This window comes from Pogoniulus pusillus, chromosome 16 (assembly GCF_015220805.1).
Source record: "Pogoniulus pusillus isolate bPogPus1 chromosome 16, bPogPus1.pri, whole genome shotgun sequence".
Taxonomy (NCBI): Eukaryota; Metazoa; Chordata; class Aves; order Piciformes; family Lybiidae; genus Pogoniulus; species Pogoniulus pusillus.
The window spans coordinates 22,140,452-22,164,673 of record NC_087279.1 but is presented as its reverse complement, the minus strand read 5'-3'; the positions used below and the strand labels follow the sequence as shown (position 1 = coordinate 22,164,673).

The following is a 24,222-nucleotide window of genomic DNA, read 5'->3' as shown; positions in this document are numbered from 1 at the left end:
TGATAAGGCTAAGATGAAACAATCTGTCCCTAGCGACACAAAGGCACTTTTCTTTCAGGAAGACTCTCCATCCTAACATGCAACCAACAACTACTGCAGCTGCAGAACTTCACCAAGGGAGAGAGGGGGCAAAAGTTTGCCTTAATGGAAAAACTTCATGCTTTGACACTCTTCACACTAAAATAGGAGAATTGTTTTCACACAAACTTGAGAGAGATTTGCTGTACAGCACAGATTAAGCCTGGAAAAAACATAACACTGAAGGGGAAAATCTTCAGCATGTTATAAGTGCCTTGAAACAGAGGATTATAGAGAAAACCCTCACTCTGCCACAACCCAGGAGATAATTGCCAGTCACCCTATAAAACCATGTCATGTTTTCCAGTCAGTTCTGTTTGGGAAGATCCAGTGCCCAGCCATTTCAGTTTCCAAGCACTCCAGGCCTTTTTCCAGATGACAATGCTTACACAAATGAATACAGCACATGCAGCCAACACCAGTAATTTCCCAGCCCAGAGCATCTTTGTCATCATGCTCCTACCAGCTACAACACCCCTCTACCATACCCTGAGGCAGGCAATCCCCCCCTTCTTCAGGTCAGGCTACCCTCTGCAGAAACACCTTTCTTCAGATGCATTCTTCCAGTCTCTGCTGAAACCTGGTCCTATCCAGATCTGGCAAAATATTAGACCCTGCCCTGTGCTTAAGAGATTTTAACTTAAGACTAGGCAGCCACCACACTAACAGTGTGGCCAGCAGGACAAGGGAGGTTATTCTGCCCCTGTGCTCAGCACTGCTCAGGCCACATCTTGGGTACTGTGTCCAGTTCTGGGCCCTTCAGTTCAAGAGAGATGTTGAGGTGCTGGAAGGTGTCCAAAGAAGGGCAACAAGGCTGGGGAGGGGCCTGGAACACAGCCCTGTGAGGAGAGGCTGAGGGAGCTGGGGGTGTGCTCAGGGCAGACCTCATTGCTGTCTACAACTACCTGAAGGGAGGCTGTAGCCAGGTGGGGTTGGGCTCTGCTGCCAGGCACCCAGCAACAGAACAAGGGGACACAGTGTGAAGTTGTGCTGGGGGAGGCTGAATGTTAGGAGGAAGCTGTGGCCAAAGAGAGAGATTGACATTGGAATGGGCTGCCCAGGGAGGTGGTGGAGTTGCTGTGCCTGGAGGTGTTGAAGCAAAGCCTGGATGAGGCACTTCGAGCCATGGTCTGGTTGATTGGCTAGGGCTGGGTGCTAGGTTGGGCTGGATGATCTTGGCAGTCTCTTTCAACCTGGTTGATTCTATGATCTTGTAAGGGCAGGCTGTGCAAAATGTGTATTACTGAGAAATACTGTCCACCAGAGATCAGCTCTGATTTTATTTAGCACAATTGCCTCTGAATGATTAAACCCTCTTTACAGAATGTCACTGGCTTGCAAAAACTGAGCCTGCTTCAAATGAGTGAATTCTCCCCACCACCCATCTACAAACAGGCCCTCTGCTCAGATGCTCCTCCTCTGCTTGGCAAGACATCCAGACAGAAATCACCATTCCAGTGCACGACATCTTTTTGCTCTTATTACCCCACTACAAATACAGAAAAGCTTACATCCAACACTAACTATCAGGGCTAAATTCATTCAGCACTTATGAGAGAAAAGGCACAGTGAGCATCTGATAGATCCCAGAAGATGTGTGCGAGTTCAAAGCGGTTCTAAGAGCCTGGAAAGCAACGCAAGTACATTTTCCATAGACAGATGCCAAGTATCTTAAAAGCAAATAATTGAGACTTTTAAATTGGGCTACTATCACCCTCTGCAACCTTCCACAGCAGATTTCTCTCTGGATTAAGAAGAATAAATAATGAACAAAGGCTCATTGTGCTGTCACAGATGTGGAGGACAGAATATTCAATAGCATCAGGAATTCTGGTGGAAGCTTTCCGCTCATTTCCTTCCAGCCATCCGAGGACTACCATGCAATTTGAAGCTAAAAAAAAAAAGAGAGTGTTACAGGCCAGCCAATTTCCTGATGAATCAGGTGGCAAGATGCAGAGGCACCCATGGCTATGTGCTTTATTATGTGCTGCTTTCACAGACCGCGAGTGTTTTCACCGGAGCAAAACGCTCAGGCACGGCAGGTAGCTTGCAAATCTTTGCTGAGCGGTGAAACAAAGACTCTGAAACGTTTGCTTTAAGTGATGGAGTTAATCACTGAATATCCCCATCCTTAATTAGTACTTTTGCTGCTTTATGTTGTAAGAATAAATCTTTCTTGGCCACTTTTTCAACTGGATTGAAAAACCTCTCGCACAAAAGCAAATCCTGGGTTAATGTTATGAATCATGCACGAGGGGTGGGTTTTTTTTTTCTTCTTAATTGAAAGCTCACATGGACTTACTTCTGCTTTAAATGTGTACATAGATTTTTAGCAAACTGGATGATGTGATCCATTTGGCTGGAATGAAAATGTGCTACAGACATAACGTAATCTCCGCTGCAGCACTGAAAACTCAGAAGCGCTGTCCTGCACTCTCTGTTTACTGGAATATAAGATGCACACCGGAGCAATAAAGGCTGAGGTTTGACTTCTAGTTGCATTTTTTCCTTTTCAAAATCCAGGAAAGTTATAATTTCTGACATAGAATCAGTCAGGGTTGGAGTGGAATCATAGAATCAAGCAGGTTGGAAGAGACCTCCAAGATCAGCCAGGCCAACCTAGCACCCAGCCCTAGACAGACATCTAGACCATGGCACTAAGTGCCTCAGTCAGGCTTTGCTTGAACACCTCCAGGGACAGCGACTCCACCACCTCCCTGGGCAGCCCATTCCAATGCCAATCACTCTCTTTGACAACAACTTCCTCCTAACATCCAGTCTATACTTCCCCCGGCACAACTTGGGACCACAAGGGTCACCCAGCTCCAACCCTCCCTGCGATGGGCAAGGACACCTCACACTAGATCATGCTGTCCAGAGCCTCATCCAGCCCGACTTTAAACACCTTCAGGAATGAGGTTTTGACCACCTCCCTGGGCAACCCATTCCAGGGTCTCACCATCCTCATGGTGAAAAACTTCTTCCTAACATCAGGAGGCAGCTTATTGTGACCTTATAGTGGCCTTTCAGTATCTTGAGGGGTCCAACAAGAAAGCTGGGGAGGGACTTTTTAGGCTGTCAGGCAGTGACAGGACTGGGGACAAAGGAACTAAGCTAGAAACAGGCGGATTCAGACTGGATGTTCAGATGAAGTTCTTCACCATGAGAGTGGCAATATCTCCTATGAGGAGAGACTGAGAGAGTTGGGGCTGTTCAGGAGAAGGCTTATTGTAACCTTATAGTGACCTTTCAGTATCTTAAGGGGGCCAACAAGAAAGCTGGGGAGGGACTTTTTAGGCTGTCAGGCAGTGACAGGACTGGGGACAATGGAACTAAGCTAGAACTGGGTAGATTCAGACTGAACAGCCCCAACTCCCTCAGTCTCTCCTCATAGGAGATGTTGAAAATCTGCTTAGAAAGCTGACTGGGGAGAAGGCAGGGTGAATTGTGATGTTTTCCAGTTCTGCTAGAGCTCAGTGTAATAACACAGAGTATACTGCATTCTTTGTAAAAGATAAAGTTGAACAGGAGCAGATAATGGCATGTTTTTCCTGACTAGTCTATTATTCATCAGTGCATTTTTAACTATAGTTAGGCAGGTACAGAGATGTATTTTGAATGTCATAACTTAGCATTTCACAGTGCCTAAAAGCGTGCTGGGTAAATTGCAAAACAAAGAGTCAGACAGGGTCTTTGCCCTAATGTAATTGCAATCTGATAATGAAGACAATGCTAGGCTGAAAAAAAAACCAAAGGAGATGAAACAACAGGAAGAGCAAAGATCATGTAAGTGATATAAAAGAATTTAACTCAATTTAGACATTCACATGCCTTAGATTTAGGGCGAGTTTCCTTTTAATCTTTTTTAATGACAAGCATTAATTATTGCTTTGTTGCCTACAAACAATGCAGGAGGTGTATCTGCCCTATTAGGCAAGCAATTTCATACTTGTTTTCCACCTGAAAACGGGGAGCTGGTGCACATTCCACCCCTAGCTGTGCACAGCATTTACATCTGTGAGTGGTCCAGTAGCAGCCTGTTCTGGAGCACCCCACATTCCTTTCTTCCCCACCATGGGGAGGAGAAGGAGGCGCCTTTCCGCACCTGTGCTGACCTGTGTGGCAGCCTGTGCTGGTACTTGTCTGGGTTACTGTGCCCAGTATGAAATGGCAAATGGACACTTTGTCTAGAAAAGCATAGACAGAGCAAGGAAGGAGGCACGAGGAGATTCCTGCCTTGAAAGAGATTCCCGCCTTGAAAGAGATTCCCACCTTGAGAGAGCTCCTGAGATGACAGGTTCCTGCTGTGCCCAGTATGAAATGGCAAATGGACACTGTCTAGAAAAGCATAAATAGAGCAAAGGAGGAGGCACAAGGAGACTCCTGCTCTGAAAGAGATTCCCACCTTGAAGGAGTTGCCACCTTAACAGAGCTTCTGAGAGGACAGGTTCCTGCCATGACAGAATTCACATTTTGGACTATCCCCACTTTTGGATGGCTCCTACCTCCTACCTTTTGCATAGCTCTTGGTTTTACACTGTCCCTGCCTTCAGATGGTTCTCCTCACCTTTGCACCATCCTGTGCAAACTTGCAGGCTTGGCAAGTCCTGGAGTCCCTTGAGAGAGCTGCCGGCAGCACCTGGAGCTGGCTACTCTTGGACCATATCACAGCCAACTTCCTGGCTGCCTATCCAAACTGAGGAGATCCCAGCAGTTTGGCTCTCCCCTGCTGCTGCTGAGGCAGCATCGTCTCCCTGAATCCCTGTCTTGTGGCAGCTGTGTCTTGAGACATTTCTGACTTTGGCAGCTTTGCCACTCTCCTTGGGCTTCTGCTGCATGGATCCAGACTATTGGATATTGCTTGCAGCGTCAAGAGCCAGCTGAGAGCAGAGAAATCCAGCAAGGGATCACTGCCCAATACCTCTCTCACCTCTGCGAGTAAAGCCTGCTCCATTCTCTGCTCAGCCTGACTGCTACTGGGGTAAAGCTGTGTTTAGAGCTTAGCCTTTTCCATTTCCTGACTGCCTAAATCTCTGCATTTGCCCATAACATCCTTTTGAAGATTTCCTGATTGAATTAGAATCTCTAAAGAAACCAAACTAGTTTTAAATATATATCTATAGTTTTGGGGCAGGGTTTTCAGGAAAATAAAATAGTCCTATTTCTGTAACTCCTGACATCACAGTATCACAGTATCAACAAGGTTGGAAGAGACCTCACAGATCATCAAGTCCAAGCCTTTATCACAGAGCTCAAGGCCAGACCATGGCACCAAGTGCCACGTCCAATCCTGCCTTGAACAGCTCCAGGGACGGCGACTCCACCACCTCCCCGGGCAGCCCATTCCAGTGTCCAATGACTCTCTCAGTGAAGAACTTTCTCCTCACCTCCAGCCTAAAAGTCCCCTGACGTAGCTTGAGGCTGTGTCCGACATGGCCATGTTAATTCCCTGCCTCCACAACACAGCCCAGCAGTAACAGTGAGGCAACAAGACACCCATAGGAGTGCCCTGAGCTTCAGTGTGCTGCTGGATCACAGCCAACGCACTCAGTACCTCGAGTGTTAAGTCTTGAATGTTAAAAGTACCTTGGCAAGCCTGAAACTTTCCTGATCTCTCCCGCCAGCAATAAATAGCCCTTAGGGCCTGCTCCCACCCCAAACAAGAAAATCCATCTCATGTATACACGCAGAGCCATTCCCAGTGAGGGCACATCTGATGCTCACAGGCTGGATGTGGCACTCATTTGTATCTCAGTAATATGAAAATAAGGGTTTCGGTGTTTATGCCTTCCATAACATGAAACTTCTTTCCCCCCCCCTTCCCCAATTGCTTTGTGCTCCAAGTAACAGCCATATGATTCACCGTGAAATGAAGTCTGGAAAATCGTTTGGGATAAATGGAACTATAAATTCAATAGAATTTCCATGACAACATGGATTGCAACACTCCGCCACGAGTGAAACGTTATAAATCATTCACAACCCACAAAGAATCAGCAGTAAGTCTTCTATTTCACAACACACCAGACCCCTGAATTACAGAGCTGTGGTTATTACCTCCCCATGCAGCGCCACTCATTCCTGATCCTCCTCCTTGTTGTAAGTGTTGTTTCGTAGCTGACCTCCTTCCAAACACAGGAAACTCCAACACTAACACTTCCTAACTACAACGCAAACAAGACTCGAAGCATAATGACCAGGAGGCCTTTTTGCTTGGTTGGTTTTGGACCTTTCCTCCTTCTTTCATCTTCTAAAGGTATTTGAGTATCTTCAGCCTGCAGTAATTATACCTGTGTACCCAGATACAGCACAGCATCTTGTCAGACTCAAAATCTAGAAGGCTCTTTTTCTGGAAACTTGGGTGGTAGAAGTGAGATGCTTGAGCATGTCCAGAGAAGGGCGACGAGGCTGGTGAGAGGCCTTGAGCACAGCCCTACAAGGAGAGGCTGAGGGAGCTGGGATTGGTTAGCCTGGAGAAGAGGAGGCTCAGGGCAGAGCTCATTGCTGTCTACAACTACCTGAGGGGAGGTTGCAGCCAGGTGGGGTTGGGCTCTTCTCTCAGGCAATGAGAAACAGAACAAAAGGGACACAGTCTCAAGTTGTGCCAGGGGAGGTCCAGGCTGGATGTTAGGAGGACGTTCTTGCCAGAGAGAGTGATTGGCATTGGAATGGGCTGCCCAGGGAGGAGGTGTTGAAGCAAAGCCTGGATGGGGCACCTAGTGCCATGGTCTGGTTGATTGGCTAGGGCTGGGTGCTAGGTTGGGCTGGATGACCTTGGCAGTCTCTTCCAACCTGGCTGATTCTATGATCCTATGAAGCACCAACCTATTAGCTCTTGGAGTGCACAGGCTTTTCTTCCCAGACTACTAGAGAGTTTCTGCTGCCTTGCATAGATCACTGCCCACTTCTGGGCCTGGCATCCTCATGTGCAAACTATGCTCATTGCTCATCCCTCCCTTAACTGGATGTTTTCTGAAAAAAAAAACCAAAGATTGGAAGTAAATGGGAATAATGACAATTAATAAAAGCCATGTGAAACAAACTAACATTTGCAGTGGTGCTGGAGGGAAAAAAAACACCACTTCAGGGTTGTTGTTTATGTGCTTGATAATGCAATAAGGAAGAATCAAATGAGTGCCTCGTGGAGACAGTAATATGTGCCTGCTAATACTGGTAGCAGCTTCTAAACAGCTCACATTTGGCACAGGGCTGATGACAGAATTCAGTGCAGATGCTTATTGCAAGGTGCTTCATTCACGTACCCAAGGGTATCCTCCTGGGCTTCTGGAGGCCACCCAAGGTCTTTCACTGGTCATCAGCTGCACTAACAGATTCTGACTCCCAGAGATGTTTCGCTTTATTCACCAAGTAGTTCTGAGTCTCACCCACAGAAAGCAGCAACATGCAGTCCTGATCCTCCCACTTCAGTGAGAGACGAGATTTGATCTCTAGAACTGTCCAAATGGAAAAATTAAAAGCAATACTTAGCTGCTGGCAAGGGTGAAAAACTGAAACAGGCAATTTAGGAAGTGGCTAAGCACCAAATGCCACAGCAAACAAAATCAAGCCGGATGGACTGACTGTATGAACAGAATAGCTCTGAACTCAAAGCAGAAGGGACTGCTTCAGATGATAGCTTCATCTCTTTCCTGTGGTCTTCACATAAGAACTAAACTATACAAGAAAGAGTTTTTAACTTTCAAGTGTCCAAACAGTCCACAGTTCAGCTTCCCTTTCAAGAACCCATTTACTTTCCTAAACATCAAGGAGTGCTGCTAGAACAGTGAGAACTGCTGGGATTTCCTAGCTGAAACACTCCAGTGCTCTCCAAGGAAAAGAACTGCACTTCAACAATAAACTACAAAAGCACACTTCTCCTAGCATGGGTGATTAATACCATTTCATATACCATTCACTTCAAAGATGCACTAGCACAAGCATTCATTCCTCCGAGAGCTCACACCTCAGCACAGACTATTCTCTTTCTGCTGTGGAATTCAGAATGTCCTGGGTGGTTTAGTTGGTTTTACAGGTGAGGGTATTTTTGTTTTTTGTTGTTTTGGTTGCTACACAGAAGAAGTTCCATGTGGTTTAATGATCTTCAAAATGCCCCAGAACAAAGGTTGAGATTTATAGTTTTGTTGCACCTCTGGATTCAAAGATGTGCAGCAGATGGGGCATGTTTTCTGGAGTGTTTTGCTGGGCAAAAGGCCATTCCCATCTCTGAAGGAATGCTAAACCTCCCAGGCTCTACACTTGCAGAACTGTTTTTATTTATGAAGTATATAGTGTCCAGTTCTGGGCTGGATGGGTGGGCAGAGGCCAATGGGATGAGACTGAACAAGGCCAAAATCAAGGTTCTACACTTTGGCCACAACAACCCCAAGCAGCACTACAGGCTGGGGACTGAGTGGCTGAGAGCAGCCAGGCAGAGAGGGAGCTGGGGGTGCTGGTAGAGAGCAGCTGAAGATGAGCCAGCAGTGTGCCCAGGTGGGCAGCAGAGCCAATGGCATCCTGGCCTGCATCAGGAACAGTGTGGGCAGCAGGACAAAAGAGGTTATTCTTTCCTTGTACTCAACACTGCTCAGGCCACACTTTGAGGACTGTGTCCAGTTCTGGGCTCCTCAATTCAAGTGAGATGTTGAGGTATTGGAAAGTGTCCAGAGAAGGGCAGCAAGGCTGGGGAGGGGCCTGGAGCACAGCCCTGTGAGGAGAGGCTGAGGGAGCTGGGGGTGTGCAGCCTGCAGAAGAGGAAGCTCAGGGCAGAGCTCATTGCTGTCTACAACTACCTGAAGGGAGGCTGTAGCCAGGTGGGGTTGGTCTCTCCTCCCAGGCAAGCAGCAACAGAACAAGGGGACACAGTTTCAAATTGTGCTGGGGGAGGTCTAGGCTGGATGTTAGGAGGAAGCTGTTGGCAGAGAGAGTGATTGGCATTGGAATGGGCTGCCCAGGAACGTGGTGGAATTGCCTTCCCTGGAGGTGTTGAAGCAAAGCCTGGCTGAGGCACTTAGTGCTATGGTCTAGATGATTGGCTAGGGCTGGGTGCTAGGTTGGCCTGGATGATCTTGAAGGTCTCTTCCAACCTGGTTGATTCTATGATTCTATGAAGGGATGTTAAATTTTCCAGGCTCTACACTTACAGAATTACTTTTATTTATGAAGTATATGGTGTCCAGTTCTGGCCTTGTCTATTCAAAAGAGCTGTTGAGATACTGGAAGATGGGAAGTGCCCATAAATATTAGCTTTATTTTTGCAAGTAGTTGCTTTTTCAGCAGCAGAGTAGCTGTAACCATAAAAATGCTTAATAAGAAATGCTTTCTGCCTCCCTCTTTATATGGTTAAACATTAAAAACTACCCCATTTTGTATTTCCTGTATGGCCTGGGACATTCAATGTAAGGTCTAAGCAACTGCTTGTCTGTGGTTTGGGGATTTTCTGCAGAATTACTCTGAGTGTGGAAGGCTTTTTTTTCTTTTTTCCTTTTCTTCTGAAACTGCTGAGCAACTCTGAGAGTTGAAGATGTAGATTTTCAGAATGAAGCAACTTAAAAGAGGCTCCATGCAGATGCTACCTCAGCAAGCTGTTTTAATATAGATCTCACCAAGCACAAGTGAGGCAGTTTCAAAAGAGAGGGACCTGAGGATGTTAAGGTGCTGGAATGTGTCCAGAAAAGGGCAATGAAGCTGGTGAGGGGCCTGGAGCACAGCCCTGTGAGGAGAGGCTGAGGGAGCTGGGGGTGTGCAGCCTGCAGAAGAGGAGGCTCAGGGGTGACCTTATTGCTGTCTACAACTACCTGAGGGGAGGTTGTGGCCAGGAGGAGGTTGCTCTCTTCTCTCAGGTGGCCAGCTCCAGAACAAGAGGACACAGCCTCAAGCTGCACCAGGGGAAATTTAGGCTGGAGGTGAGGAGAAAGTTCTTCACTGAGAGAGTCATTGGACACTGGAATGGGCTGCCCGGGGAGGTGGTGGAGTCGCCGTCCCTGGAGCTGTTCAAGGCAGGATTGGACGTGGCACTTGGTGCCATGGTCTGGCCTTGAGCTCTGTGGTAAAGGGTTGGACTTGATGATCTGTGAGGTCTCTTCCAACCTTGGTGATACTGTGATGGCACCAGCTTCTCTGTGAATCTGTTTCTGCACGAACATTAACGAGTCACTGACCCTGGAGGTGTTCAAGCAAAGCCTGGATGAGGCACTTGGTGCCATGGTCTGGTTGACTGGATAGGGCTGGGTGCTAGGTTGGACTGGATGATCTTGGAGGTCTCTTCCAACATGCTTGATTCTATGATAAGTCAAAAAGAACTAGACTCCAGCACAGCAAGAAGCAAAGTATTCAAGTAAGCCTCAAAACTGACAGGCCTGAGAGCTAGAAATTGTGTAGCCTTTCCAGGTTAAAATCTTGTGCACAGTCACATAGAATTGTTTAGGTTTGAAAAATCCTTTCAGACCATCAAGTCCAACCATCAACCCAGCACAGCCAAGTCTACCACCAAACCATGTCCCTGAGTGCTACATTTGAAATCCCTACAGGTACCCATTTTAAATTCTAACAGGAACAGTGACCCTGTTGGGAATGGTAATATTAAATGTAGTGATTCTACAGAATTGTCTGAATACTATACACTGGAACATAAGCCATGGTCAGGAGAGAGTGCAGGAGCTCAGAAGTACTGAGTTAAGATAGAATAGAAGGTTGGAATGAGCTTAGAGAATGGTGTACCAAATATAACCCAATGTAAGGCTGGAGCCTGTGGTTTTCACCTATCTCTGCTGACTTAGATTGCTCAGACAATGTAGGTGTTGTTGAGAGAATATGATGAATGTCTACACCAATCAGTATGTAATTTCTAAGGCAAGTACAGGTAACCAATTACAGTTTAATACAATTTGCAGCCTTCTGATGAAAGGTATAGAAACACATGTTAGAAATGCCATAAACGGATCGAATTTGCTTGCATCAAGCACCTCCTTGTCTCTTCTGATGCCTGTGGCATTGTAGCCCATGGCATGACCCCACCACTTCCCTAGGCAGCCCTTTCCAGTGACTGATAACCCTTTTGGTGAAGATGTTTTTCCTGGTGTTCAAACTAAACATTCTCTGGTGCAACCTGAGTGTCCTACTACTTGTTACTTAGGAGGACAACCCTCACCTCAATACAGGCTCCTTTCAGGTAGTTGTAGAGAGCAATAAGGTCTCTCCTGAGCCTCCTTTTCTTCAGACCAGATAACCTCAGTTGCCTCAGCCACCCCTCGTTAGACACATGCTCTAGACCCTTCACCAGCTTCACTGCCCTCCATTAGCCATGCTCCAGCACCTTAAACCCATTTGTGAACACATTCTGTAATGGTCCTTTGTTAAATGTCAAAGCTGTTCTTTCATGCCTATGAAACAGAAACATCAATCTAACTCGTACCCCCTCCCACTCTCACTCTCTGCTACCTGTCTCTGGATGCTGTGTCGAGATTCCCCTGGTGCATCTGACTCTGCTGCTCACTCCTGGCACCACCTTATATAATGGGAATAAAACAACTTCTCAGCTTTAACACTTCTGATTTTTTTAAAGGTCCACTGATGTTAAAAAAACCCCTCCAAACTTGGCATGTTGAACTTCTTCAGACTCCTGATGAACACAACAGTGCTCTCAGACTGGCTTTTTGAGCCCCTGTTTTACAGTACAGTTTTCAGCATACCCTCCTTGTGGGAGGCATGCACAGTTGTGTCCTTGCTCAGCCAGGCTCTGCGCCAGCCTCATCCCTTCCTTTTACTCTGACTTTTAACAACAGAAACGAATTTCAATCCAAAGAGTCACATTTCCACCTTGACTCACATCTGTGTGTGCCTGAACTCACCTATTCTGCACCAGCACCTCATTTTTGACAATTCACCTGGATAATGGACATCACAGAAGCTCTGGATTTCAGTGTGACAGCTGATGGCTTTGCTCCAGACTGTGGGTATCTTCAGCTCTAGAAGTGCTCAACCAAATTAATTCTTGCCCATGCCACTGCTGTCTACACCAGCCCAGATGTTTGGTTTGTGCCTACAACCACGAATAGAAACTGGAAATGCTGTAAGATGGTGCAGCCTCTTCCTGTCATACAACACAGAAAGCATTCCACTTGCAGCCTAGGGCCAGGGCTGGGGCTTTGGAGGGCAGGGAAGGCATCACTGGTGATGCAAAACCTCACTGCTGGACCAGTGCCTTCATCTCCTCTGGCACTGTTCTGTCACTGTACAAAATACCTCAATGGAACAATTGAAGTATGAGAGCTACACAAGTAAAGTCTTTATCATAAGTCTGATAATTAACCTGCATAACTAATTTCCCTTTTGGCAGCAGGCAGAGGTTGGAATAAATAGTCTATTTAATACCTACTGAGAGAAGACTCCTATATTTCATGTTTACTTTAAGGGAGTATAAAAATCCAGGGACAAGGGGCCTGAAAGAGTCAAATTCCTTGCAGTTTCAAGAGAGTGCCCTGAATAATACATAAAGCAGCTATGCTCTTATCCCTAAAACCACAGGTGAGAACCAGATGTCATGCTTATCTCCTCTTGAGATTACAGCAAACAACTGCACACCTTCAGAATACAAAGTAAGCTTTGGCTCAAGAAGCCTGAGACATTAAAAGTGGAGCACCAAAGTTTAAAATTCAAATATTCACCTACAAATCACTGATTCATTTAAGAGCCTGTTTGTAGCCTGCATTCCATAAAAGTTGCATTTCTTTTATTTAACTTTTTTTTTTTCCTAACAAGACATATTATGAATCACAAATCTGAGATAAAACTACATGCATAAAATTCTCAGTCTTGGCCAGCAAGGTATTGCCAAACAGATTGTTCAAATACATCACCACGTATGTGAAACACACCATGGCTGAAAGAACAGAACTGAAGTTAAAGCCTTGATCTAAATGTTAAACTTTACTATTATTGCAATAAAGATTTAGAAAAAGAGGAGTGAATGCTGCACTCAAACACTGAAAAGAGATGAAACCCAGAATGGCCTCTCAAAGACAACTTTAAGGTTAATAGGCTAGTTTGAGCCTAGCTGGATGGGTGGGCAGAGGCCAATGGGATGAGATTTAACAAGGCCAAGTGCAGGGTTCTGCACTTTGGCCACAACGACCCCAAGTAGTGCTACAGGCTGGGGACAGAGTGGCTGAGAGCAGCCAGAATGAAAGGGACCTGGGGGTACTGATAGATAGTAAGCTGAAGATGAGGCAGCAGTGTGCCCAGGTGGCCAAGAGAGCCAATGGCATCCTGGCCTGCATCAGGAACAGTGTGGCCAGCAGGACAAGGGAGGTTATTCTTCCCCTGTACTCAGCACTGGTCAGGGTACACCTTGAGTCCTGTGTCCAGTTCTGGGCCCCTCAATTCAAGAAGGATGTTGAGGTGCTGGAGCATGTCCAGAGAAGGGCAACAAAGCTGGTGAGGGGCCTGGAGCACAAATCCTATGAGGAGAGGTTGAGGGAGTTGGGCCTGTTTAGCCTGGAGAAGAGGAGGCTCAGAGGTGATCTTATTACTGTCTACAACTACCTGAAGGGGCATTGTAGCCAGGTGGGGGGTGGCCTCTTCTCCCAGGTAACCAGCAATAGAACAAGGGGGCACAGTCTCAAGCTGTGCCAGGGTAGGTATAGGCTGGATGTTAGGAAGAAGTTCTTCACAGAGAGAGTGATTTCCCATTGGAATGGGCTGCCCAGGGAGGTGGTCTTTGAGAAAAGCCTGGCTGAGGCACTTAGTGCCATGGTCTAGTTGATTGGATAGGGCTGGGTGCTAGGTTGGACTGGATGATCTTGGAGGTCTCTTCCAACCTGGTTGATTCTATGATTCTATGAATGCTTTGGTGAGAAGATGTGCTAGTTTGAAGCTAGCTAGAACGTTTTGGTGAGAAGATGTGCTAGTTTGAAGCTAGCTAGAACGTTTTGGTGAGAAGATGTGCTAGTTTGAAGCTAGCTAGAACGTTTTGGTGAGAAGATGTGCTAGTTTGAAGCTAGCTAGAATGCTTTGGTGAGAAGATGTGCTAGTTTGAAGCTAGTTAGAATGTTTTGGTGAGAAGATGTGCTAGTTTGAGCCTAGCTAGAATGCTTTGGTGAGAAGGGTTAGACCACAGGCTGTGAAAGAGAAACAATGATGATGTCTATTTCAGTCATAGGCTTGCTGAGATGTGTAAGAACAAGAGTATAAACATAGATAAGGTATTCACACTTGGGGTGCTGCCTGAGGTCTGGGCATTTCTCTCTCTAACCTCAGCTGCCGTCTCTCTGATTAATCCACTTTGCTTCCTAACCCCTGGCCGAGCCTCCATTCTTCCTTGGGGCACAAGGCAACGTCTGGGGTAAGGTAGAGGGGTGGGAGAAGGTGGAAGGGCAGTTGGGAGCCCCTCCTGGGGACTCAGGTTTCTGGGAGGGCTGTTGCGTTTCTGTATTAGCTTTTAGCTTGTATATTTCTGTATACAGCTGTATATACTGTAACTATCTGCTTGTATATTGTGCTAAGCTGTAAAAGTAAAGCTTCATTCAATTTCCAGAGCTGCTGAGTCTAGTCTGGGTGATTTCTAAAGTGTTGGGGGACGTGGAACACTCAAACCATCAGAGATAACCTATTGCATAGCAACAAGATACGATGCAAACGGTGCCCTTACCATATAACCTTGATCGGAACCAACCACCTAAGAGTGCATTAGCCAGCAGATACTCCAAAACACCCAGTTTCAGGAACATAATAGGTTTTTCAATCAGCAAATGTCAGTGTTTGTTCCTGGGGGCATTGCAGAAAAAGAACAATGAGGTCCTCCTCACCAGACGCACAAAATAATCATGTCCCAGCATGTTTTAAAGGTCATGCTCATTTCACAGTATTTTCTCTAACAAACAAGATCCTAGCATCACCTCCTGACTTCTGTGTCAACAGGAGCAGTAGTGCTTGCTGCAGAGGCTGAGGTTCTGCTGTTTCTGATTGCTGGGTCCAGCCCTATTTCGGTTTACCCTTAGCCTTTCTCTTCCATGCTGGCTAGCTTCCTTCTTTAATCTAGCATGCCTGGTTTCCTTCCACAATTTCCCCTGTCAAACACTCTCCAAAGGCTGTCAGCATCTAATACTAATGCTTCACTAAGAGAACTCTTCCAGGTCAGTTTATGACAGAAATAGAAGAGGTTTGCAATTAGAGCCCTGCATAAGAAAGTCTCATGTTTACTCAGTAATACCCATACATGCTCACTAAAAGCACGCGTCTCACTCTCGCAGCTGCGGAGGAAAGGTGGTGAATGTGACCTAGATCAAACAACTGTAATATCATCTGCTTGATATTGAGGGAGTTGAACTGCTCTGTTCATGTAACAGTATTCACCAGTGACCCAGAACTTTGTTCTGCCCTCCAGCAGCAGAGCCTGTGGCTCCAGGGGGAAAAGCACCAACATCTTGGCTCACTCATGGAGTAGGAAAAGTCATAAGCTAAGGTGTTAATGTGACCTTGTCTGCAATGCTGAACAGCTCAGCTTGGTTTGAGTTGAGAGCACAGACCCAGGCTGCTCAGCTCCATGGCAACACTAATGATTTCATAGAATCATAGAATCAACCAGGTTGGAAGAGACCTCCAAGATCATCCAGTCCAACCTAGCACCCAGCCCTATCCAATCAACCAGACCATGGCACTAAGTGCCTCATCCAGTCTTTTCTTGAAGACCCCCAGGGATATAGGATAAAAGTTAACATCAGTACAGGAAAATAAAGAATTTAAGATTCAAGCAATTGAGTCTTTTGAGTTTCCCCATACACCTTATCCCCACCTCTGGTAGCAAACAGGTTTTTCTTACAAAGACAACTTTTGGATGGTCTTGAGCATGGCAAGAAACATTCTTCTTCAGAAAAAAAACCCAACAGGTGAGATAGGCTAGAGTTAGTTTAGAATCCAGTCCTAATTTCTGCAGAAAATGACAAAACAAAAAGGCAACAGCAAAGAGAAAACAAGAGCAAACAAGAGCACAGGCAGATAATGCAGCACCTGCAACTTCAGTCCAGCAGAAAGCAGGCAGTGAAAGTGGCTGTTAGCAGCCCCTCCAGCACCTGCTAACTCCCATCAGGCGGCACAGAGCACAGCATTTCCCTGCCTCACCAATCATGGGATTGCAGCAGCACTGTGAAAGGGAGTGCTGGCTGGGCTCACTCTGCTGGCTTGTATTAAACAGAAGGAAGAAGGAGATAGGAAGGAAGGGAGATGGGGTAAGAAAAGGAAAAATGAAGAAGAGTTACATCCACACCTCTCACACCAAAGGGCTGTTGAAGATTTAGATGAAGTCAAGTGGCAGTTTTGGTAGCATCCCACACTGCTGCTCTGAGCAGGTCAAAACACGTTCAGGATGATGACAGTCTTCCCAGAACACCCAATCATACAGTGATTGGTATGCTGGTGTTACTGGGTGCCAGGACCCCAGGAGATCATGATGCTGCAAGCAGTGCATTTTGTCTCCTCTTTATCAATACATCACCTGGTCCTTTCTCTCACAAGAGCTTCCTTAAACAGACTGCCAGCCAAGAGCTATGGGTGGCATAAGTGCATCTATTAATTACGTTCAGCAGTGATCTACAAAGCACCAGTTATGACCCCCTCTTTTGCAGCTCCATTCACTTCTCAATTAAGCACATACCTTGGAAGGCATTAGCAATGATTTCTGGGCTATTTTAACCTCCCCTCTTTCTGTAGAGCTTCTTAACAAGGCCACACACTGATCTTGTCCAGAGCCATGCTGCTGTGGATGCTGTGTGATACTTGAGGCTGCATTAATACAGCCCTGGAGAGCCCCCATCACTAGGTGTACCTCACTCTCATCCTGTCTCAAGTACCAAGCACTAAGAAAGTAAAACTAAGACTGTGTGTGCTTAGATGGACAGACAGCAGCTATCCCAGAGCTACATCCCTGCAGCTTCCAGCAAGCCCCACAGGCCCTTTGGAGCTGAGAGGCACACAATGACTGTCCTTTGACTGGTTTGTCTAAAGCTCTGTTAAATCCTCCTTCCAACATTTACTTGCTGCTGACCACTAGCAGATAATCTCACAAGGGCTTTCACACCTCTTCAAAGTGCACAAGTGTTTCTTTCTGTTGAATGTGAAGCTTCTGTCTTTTTGAGCTCACATCCTTAGTTAGAACACGAAGCATAATGAGTAACATCTAACTTGAGATGTCCCAAACCTTTGTAACCGTGTGCTGAGTCACTTTTCCAAGCTGAGATGCCACAATTACTTCGCTTCTTGTCCCATGGAAGGTGTTTCATATCACTGAAAATCTTCTATATTTATGGGATGTACAAAGGGATCTTACAGGAAGGCTGCAGAGGGACTTTTCCTAAGGGTGTCTAGCAATAGGACAAGGGGGAATGGTTTTAAGCTGAGGGAGAGTAGGTTTAGACTGATCTTAAGAAGCAGTTCCTCAGTACAAGGGTGGTGGAACTCTGCAATAGGTTGCCCAGGGAGGCTGTGGATGCAGCCTTCCTAGGGGTGTTCAATGCCAGGTTGGATGAGGCCTCGGGCAGCCGAGTTTAGCTGTGAGGTATCCCTGCCCCTGGCTGGAGCAGATGATGTCGAAGGTCCCTTCCAATCTAAGCCATTCTATGAAAGCATTTTTGCCCCACTCATATGTCCTGCAGAGCAAAGATTCTTCCTGTTGCTCACAATCATTTTCTAATAATTTCTCATCTTCTTGTTTGACTTTTTTGCTACTGCTCAGCACTGAGCTGATATTTTCAGACAGCCCTGCCTAAGGATTCTGGGACCACTCTCTTGAGTGGCAATAACTAATTTAATGTTCATTACTATATGTACAAACTTGGAATCTTCTTTTTACTGCAGTTAAACTAGAAAATGAGATATATATGATTCTGCTTTGTGTGTGTGTGTCTGCATCAGACACGTCAGCCCCTTGTGATAACTTCAGAGCACACTGACCAATTTCATCAAAACCTGATTGCTCACTCAGGTCCTCAAAGACTTTACACTCATGCAAGTCCCTCTGTAATTAAGGGGAGAAGTTCAAGACAGATCCAATTAGTTTCACAATTAGGAATCAAATATTGAAGACTGTCCCTGTTCTATTTCACAAAGCACTTCATGATTGTGGTCAGCAAGGGCAGCACCACTTCACCTCCTGTCATGTGCCCTCCAAACTCAGCAGTGCTGTACAAGGGTAAGGTGGAGATTTTTTGTGATTTAAGAGCTCTACTGCACTTAATTCTGCACTTGGGGCTGTACCAGGTCACAAAATGCACCTGCATGCTTTACTCAGTGGGACTGATTATCAGTGGGTGTGGATTCTCATGAGTCACAGAGAAAATAGCAGCACTGGGATCACAGAATCATAGAACCAACCAGGTTGGAAGAGACCTCCAAGATCATCCAGTCCAACCTAGCACCCAGCCCTAGCCAATCAACCAGACCATGGCACTAAGTGCCTCAGCCAGGCTTTTCTTGAACACCTCCAGGGACGGTGACTCCACCACCTCCCTGGGCAGCCCATTCCAATGCCAATCACTCTCTCTGACAACAACTTCCTCCTAACATCCAGCCTAGACCTCCCCTGGCACAACTTCACACTGTGTCCCCTTGTTCTGTTGCTGCTTGCCTGGCAGAAGAGCCCAACCTCACCTGGCTACAGCCTCCCTTCAGGTAGCTGCAGACAGCAATGAGCTCTGCCCTGAGCCTCCTCTGCTGCAGGCTGCACACCCCCAGCTCCCTCAGCCTCTCCTCACAGGGCTGTGCTCCAGGCCCCTCACCAGCCTTGCTGCCCTTCTCTGGACACCTTCCAGCACCTCAACATCTCTCTTGAATTGAGGGGCCCAGAACTGGACACAGCACTCAAGCTGTGGCCTGAGCAGTGTTGAGTACAGGGGCAGAATAACCTCCCTTGTCCTGCTGGCCACACTGTTCCTGATGCAGGCCAGGATGCCATTGGCTCTCTCAGCCACCTGGGCACACTGCTGCCTCATCTTCAGCCTACTATCTATCAGTACCCCCAGGTCCCTTTCTTCCTGGCTGCTCTCAGCCACTCTGTCCCCAGCCTGTAGTGCTGCTTGGGGTTGTTGCGGCCAAAGTGCAGAACCCTGCCCTTGGCCTTGTTCATTCTCATCCCATTGGCCTCTGCCCACCCATCCAGCCTGGCCAGGTCCCTCTGCAGGGCTCTCCTACCTTCCAACAGCTCCACACCTGCTCCTAGCTTGGTGTCATCTGCACATCTAAGCACACACAATATTAACAGAAAACTACCATTCTGTTAAATATTGAAATAAGATAACTTTAATCACAAAGCCTCCCAGGCTTTAAATACTTCAGGCATTGTAGACATTTATACAACTAGCAGTAGATGTATTTTCAAATAGATACTTCTGAGTAATTATCCTCTTGAGACAGCACCAACTGCTAAATAATGTCTCACTTTAATAGCACACAGCTCTTAAAAAATGAACCATTCTAGGGACTATTAAATCTCTCAGAAACATAACAAAGATGGTGATAAGTACCTTAGACTCCATTTTAGTCCTAATGTGGATGAGGAATAGGGCATTTCTGTCATCACCTGTTAGCTGGACTTCAAGACAACTCCCTAGAAAATCACAGGGTAGCTCATCCTACTTCCTCTAACACGGCAGGGCGTCCAAATTTGTTCATCCAGACATCAGCAAAGGTTCCTTAGGAGCAAAATTAGTAGTCAGACTCATGGAGAAAGCTCTCTTAGCAGAACATCTCAGAGGAAGAGTAGCTAGATGTGGATAGCTGAGTGGGAACTCCTGGAAATGCTATGATTATTAAGGATTAAAACTGATGAGGAGTAACTGCTCTGTTCCTCCAGAACATCTCTCTGTCATTCCAAGGAAGAACTGCAAGAGAGCAGACAGCCACAGGAGTATTTAATCCAAACTCACACCAGCGGGACTGGGAAGACACTTTTCAGATACACCTGCTTGTAAGCAAGACACAAACCTCTAGAATAGAAACCTCCAGAATTTTCTAGAACATGAAAATGCAGACCTCTTGCTCACATAAAACAATGCAGACCTTTATTTGTGTTCCCTAAAGATATTCTTCCTGAAACTTCACCTGCTTGTCCATTACTTACGGCTAACAACAGAGCCTAGGGAAAGAAATTTGCATTCTGTGCTCACCAGAGATCTGTGCATGTCACTGCAGAGAGGAAAAGATCAAGACCACAAATATGGAAGCAAAAGCCATAAAAAAATTGCCTCCTCATCCTCACACTATGCTAACCCTTGGGGGCAGGCAGAACCGCCTGAACATGAGCCAGCAGTGTGCCCAGGTGGCCAAGAGAGCCAGTGGCATCCTGGCCTGCATCAGGAATGGTGTGGCCAGCAGGAGCAGGGAGGTCATTCTGCCCCTGTACTCTGCACTGGTTAGACCACACCTTGAGTACTGTGTTCAGTTCTGGGCCCCCCAGTTTAGGAGGGACATTGAGATGCTTGAGCGTGTCCAGAGAAGGGCGACGAGGCTGGGGAGAGGCCTTGAGCACAGCCCTACGAGGAGAGGCTGAGGGAGCTGGGATTGGTTAGCCTGGAGAAGAGGAGGCTCAGGGGAGACCTTATTGCTGTCTACAACTACCTGAGGGGAGGTTGTGGCCAGGAGGAGGTTGCTCTCCTCTCTCAGGTGGCCAGCACCAGAACAAGAGGACACAGCCTCAAGCTGTGCCAAGGGAGATTTAGGCTGGAGGTGAGGAGAAAGTTCTTCCCTGAGAGAGTCATTGGACACTGGAATGGGCTGCCCGGGGAGGTGGTGGAGTCGCCGTCCCTGGAGCTGTTCAAGGCAGGACTGGACGTGGCACTTGGTGCCATGGTCTGGCCTTGAGCTCTGTGGTAAAGGGTTGGACTTGATGATCTGTGAGGTCTCTTTCAACCTTGGTGATACTGTGATACTGTGACCTTTCAGATGTGATGAGTTCTTCAAAGCAAGCCATGTCAGACTGTGATTACTTTCATGCTAGCTGACCCAAGTGTCCCAGCTTTGCTCTGTAGTACCATGTCCCAACCTCGCTGTGTATCAATAATACACAGAAAAGGACATCTCCTTTTATGCAGAAAGAGGCCGCAAAATTTACTGCAATAAAGCCAACTTGTAGCAGCTGTCTGCTCCCTTGCATCAAGTGGTTTCATCGTCATCTGACAGCGTGTCCTGTACTTAATTCTGCTCTGATCGACGAATGAAAACAAGATGAATGATTTGATAACTTGGTGATCAAAAGTTTCCATTGTACTTCTTTCCTCATTAGAAAAAAGTTCCATTAAAAAAAGGAGAAAGATTAATATGGAAGTGCCAGGTTTTAAGGAATGATTGAACACTTCCCTTTAAAAAATAGCTCAAAAAGTAAGGACAGTGTAGTATTTTATAGGTGTGCAATAAAACACAGCATTGAAATATATATACCTTTGTGTTTGTGTTCAGTGCAAGATAAACCTCCATTAGCAATGCCACATCCAGTTGGCAGCTGTCACTGGTGGTGTGCCCCAGGGATCAGTGCTGGGCCCAGTCCTGTTCAAAATCTTTATTGATGATCTGGACAAGGGGACCGAGTCCAGCATCAGTAAGGTTGAAGATGACACCAAGCTAGGAGCAGGTGTGGAGCTGTTGGAGGGGAGGAGAGACCTGCAGAGGAACCTGGCCAGGCTGCATGGGTGGAGAGAAAGATGAGATTTAACAAAGCCAAGTGCAGGGTTCTGCACTTTGGCCACAACAACCCCAAGCAGCACTATAGGCTGGGAACAGAGTGGCTGAGAGCAGCCAGGAAGAAAGGGACCTGGGGGTGCTGGTAGAGAGTAGATGAACATGAGCCAGCAGTGTGCCCAGGTGGCCAAGAGAGCCAATGGCATCCTGGCCTGGCTCAGGAACAGTGTGGCCAGTAGGATAAGGGAGGTCATTCTGCCCCTCTACTCAGCACTGCTCAGGCCACACCTCGAGTGCTGTGTCCAGTTCTGGGCTCCTCAATTCAAGAGAGATGTTGAGGTGTTGGAAGGTGTCCAGAGAAGGGCAACAAGGCTGGTGAGAGGCCTCAAGCACAGCCCTGTGAGGAGAGGCTGAGGGAGTTAGGGTTGTTTAGCCTGGAGAAGGCTCATTGCTGTCTACAGCTACCTGAACGGAGGTTGTAGCCAGGTGGGGTTGGGCTCTTCTGCCAGGCAAGCAGCAACAGAACAAGGGGACACAGTGTGAAGTTCTGCAAGGGGAGGTCTAGGCTGGATGTCAGGAGGAAGTTTTTCCCAGAGAGAGTGATTGGCATTGGAATGGGCTGCCCAGGGAGGTGGTGGAGTCACCATCCCTGGAGGTGTTCAAGAAAAGACTGGATGAGGCACTTAGTGCCATGGTCTGGCTAGGGCTGGGTGCTAGGTTGGACTGGATGATCTTGGAGGTCTCTTCCAACCTGGTTGATTCTATGATTCAGTGACAACTGAATCCTGGCTGAATACTAAATAAAGCCATGTGGCTGTTCTGTTGAGCCCCCTTGTAGGACAGAATAAAGGTCTGAAAAATATAGGAAAAACAGTCTCTGGGTGAGGTTCAGTCACAAACACTTCTTGTGTGGCCACTACAGGAACAGAAACAGAGGGACTTGGCCACCCAAGAGCAGACTGCTACTGCATGATGTCATCTTGTGTCCGTGACCTAAATGTGGCCTTCACCTTGACCCGTGCAGTTTCCCTGCAAACTGCTCTGTTACATCTAGCCTCAGTTTCTGTATGTCAGTAAGATCTCCAGAAAAACAGAAGCAGTAGCTCCATGTCTTCCCATCCTGAAAGGCAATCAAAGCCTAAGATTAATTTTCAAAGCTTTACATAGAAGAAGCTTCCTGAAAGCTGTGGTGCTGAGACCTTCTGGAGTGAAGCTCTGGTGTAAAGTGGAACAGGTAAAGTCTCCTCTGAACGCTCTCTTACGATTTTGGCTAATGATGGTTCAGTAAGAAAGGATGGCCTCAAGCTGAGACTGGCTAGGTTCAGATTGGACACTAGGAAAAAGTTTTTCATGGACAGTCAGGCACTGGAATGAGCCGCTCAGGGAGGTGGTTGAGTCACCAACCCTGGATGCATTTAAGGGCCGTTTGGATGTGGTGCTTAAGAGACACGGTCTAAGGTGCACCTTGGAGAGTAGTGCTATAGGTTGGACTTGGTGACCCTAAGGGGCTTTTCCAACCTGGATGTTTTCGTGATTCACAGTATCACAGTATCATCAGGGTTGGAAGAGACCTCACAGATCATCAAGTCCAACCCTTTACCACAGAGCTCAAGGCCAGACCATGGCACCAAGTGCCACGTCCAATCCTGCCTTGAACAGCTTCAGGGACGGCGACTCCACCACCTCCCTGGGCAGCCCATTCCAGTGTCCAATGACTCTCTCAGGGAAGAACTTTCTCCTCACCTCCAGCCTAAATTTCCCCTGATGTAGCTTGAGGCTGTGTCCTCTTGTTCTGGTGCTGGCCACCTGAGAGAAGAGAGCAACCTCCTCCTGGCCACAACCACCCCTCAGGTAGTTGTAGACAGCAATAAGGTCACCCCTGAGCCTCCTCTTCTCCAGGCTAACCAATCCCAGCTCCCTCAGCCTCTCCTTGTAGGGCTGTGCTCAAGGCCTCTCCCCAGCCTCGTTGCCCTTCTCTGGACACGCTCAAGCATCTCAATGTCCTTCCTAAACTGGGGGGCCCAGAACTGAACACAGGACTCAAGGTGTGGTCTAACCAGTGCAGAGTACAGGGGCAGAATGACCTCCCTGCTCCTGCTGACCACACCACTCCTGATGCAGGCCAGGATGCCACTGGCTCTCTTGGCCACCTGGGCACACTGCTGGCTCATGTTCAGGCGGGTATCAATCAGCACCCCCAGATCCCTCTCTGTCTGGCTGCTCTCCAGCCACTCCGACCCCAGCCTGTATCTCTCCATGGGGTTGTTGTAGCCAAAGTGCAGCACCCTGCACTTGGAGCTATTGAAGCCATCCCCTTGGACTCTGCCCATCTGTCCAGGCGGTCAAGGTCCCGCTGCAGAGCCCTTCTGCCTTCCAACTCAGTCACATCTGCCCCCAGCTTGGTGTCATCTGCACACTTGCTGATGACTGACTCCATGCCCTCATCCAGATCATCTATGAAGATGTTAAAGAGGATGGGGCCCAGCA

The 24,222-nt window shown here is 47.2% G+C and overlaps 1 protein-coding gene across 4 annotated transcripts in view; it reads right to left on the bottom strand.

The window, feature by feature from the left end:
• PTPRG (protein tyrosine phosphatase receptor type G) overlaps window positions 1–24,222 on the bottom strand; it is a 623,046-nt gene that overhangs the window by 225,373 nt on the left and 373,451 nt on the right. Inside the window, exon 1 of one of the 4 annotated variants that reach the window (XM_064156972.1) lies at window positions 19,587–19,739. The exons of the other annotated variants lie outside the window; for them this stretch is intronic. Within the exon in view, the coding sequence (XP_064013042.1) occupies window positions 19,587–19,598 (12 nt within the window). The 5' untranslated portion in view covers window positions 19,599–19,739. Of the gene's footprint in view, window positions 1–19,586; window positions 19,740–24,222 lie in introns of those variants that run through there. 4 annotated transcript variants of the gene reach the window in all.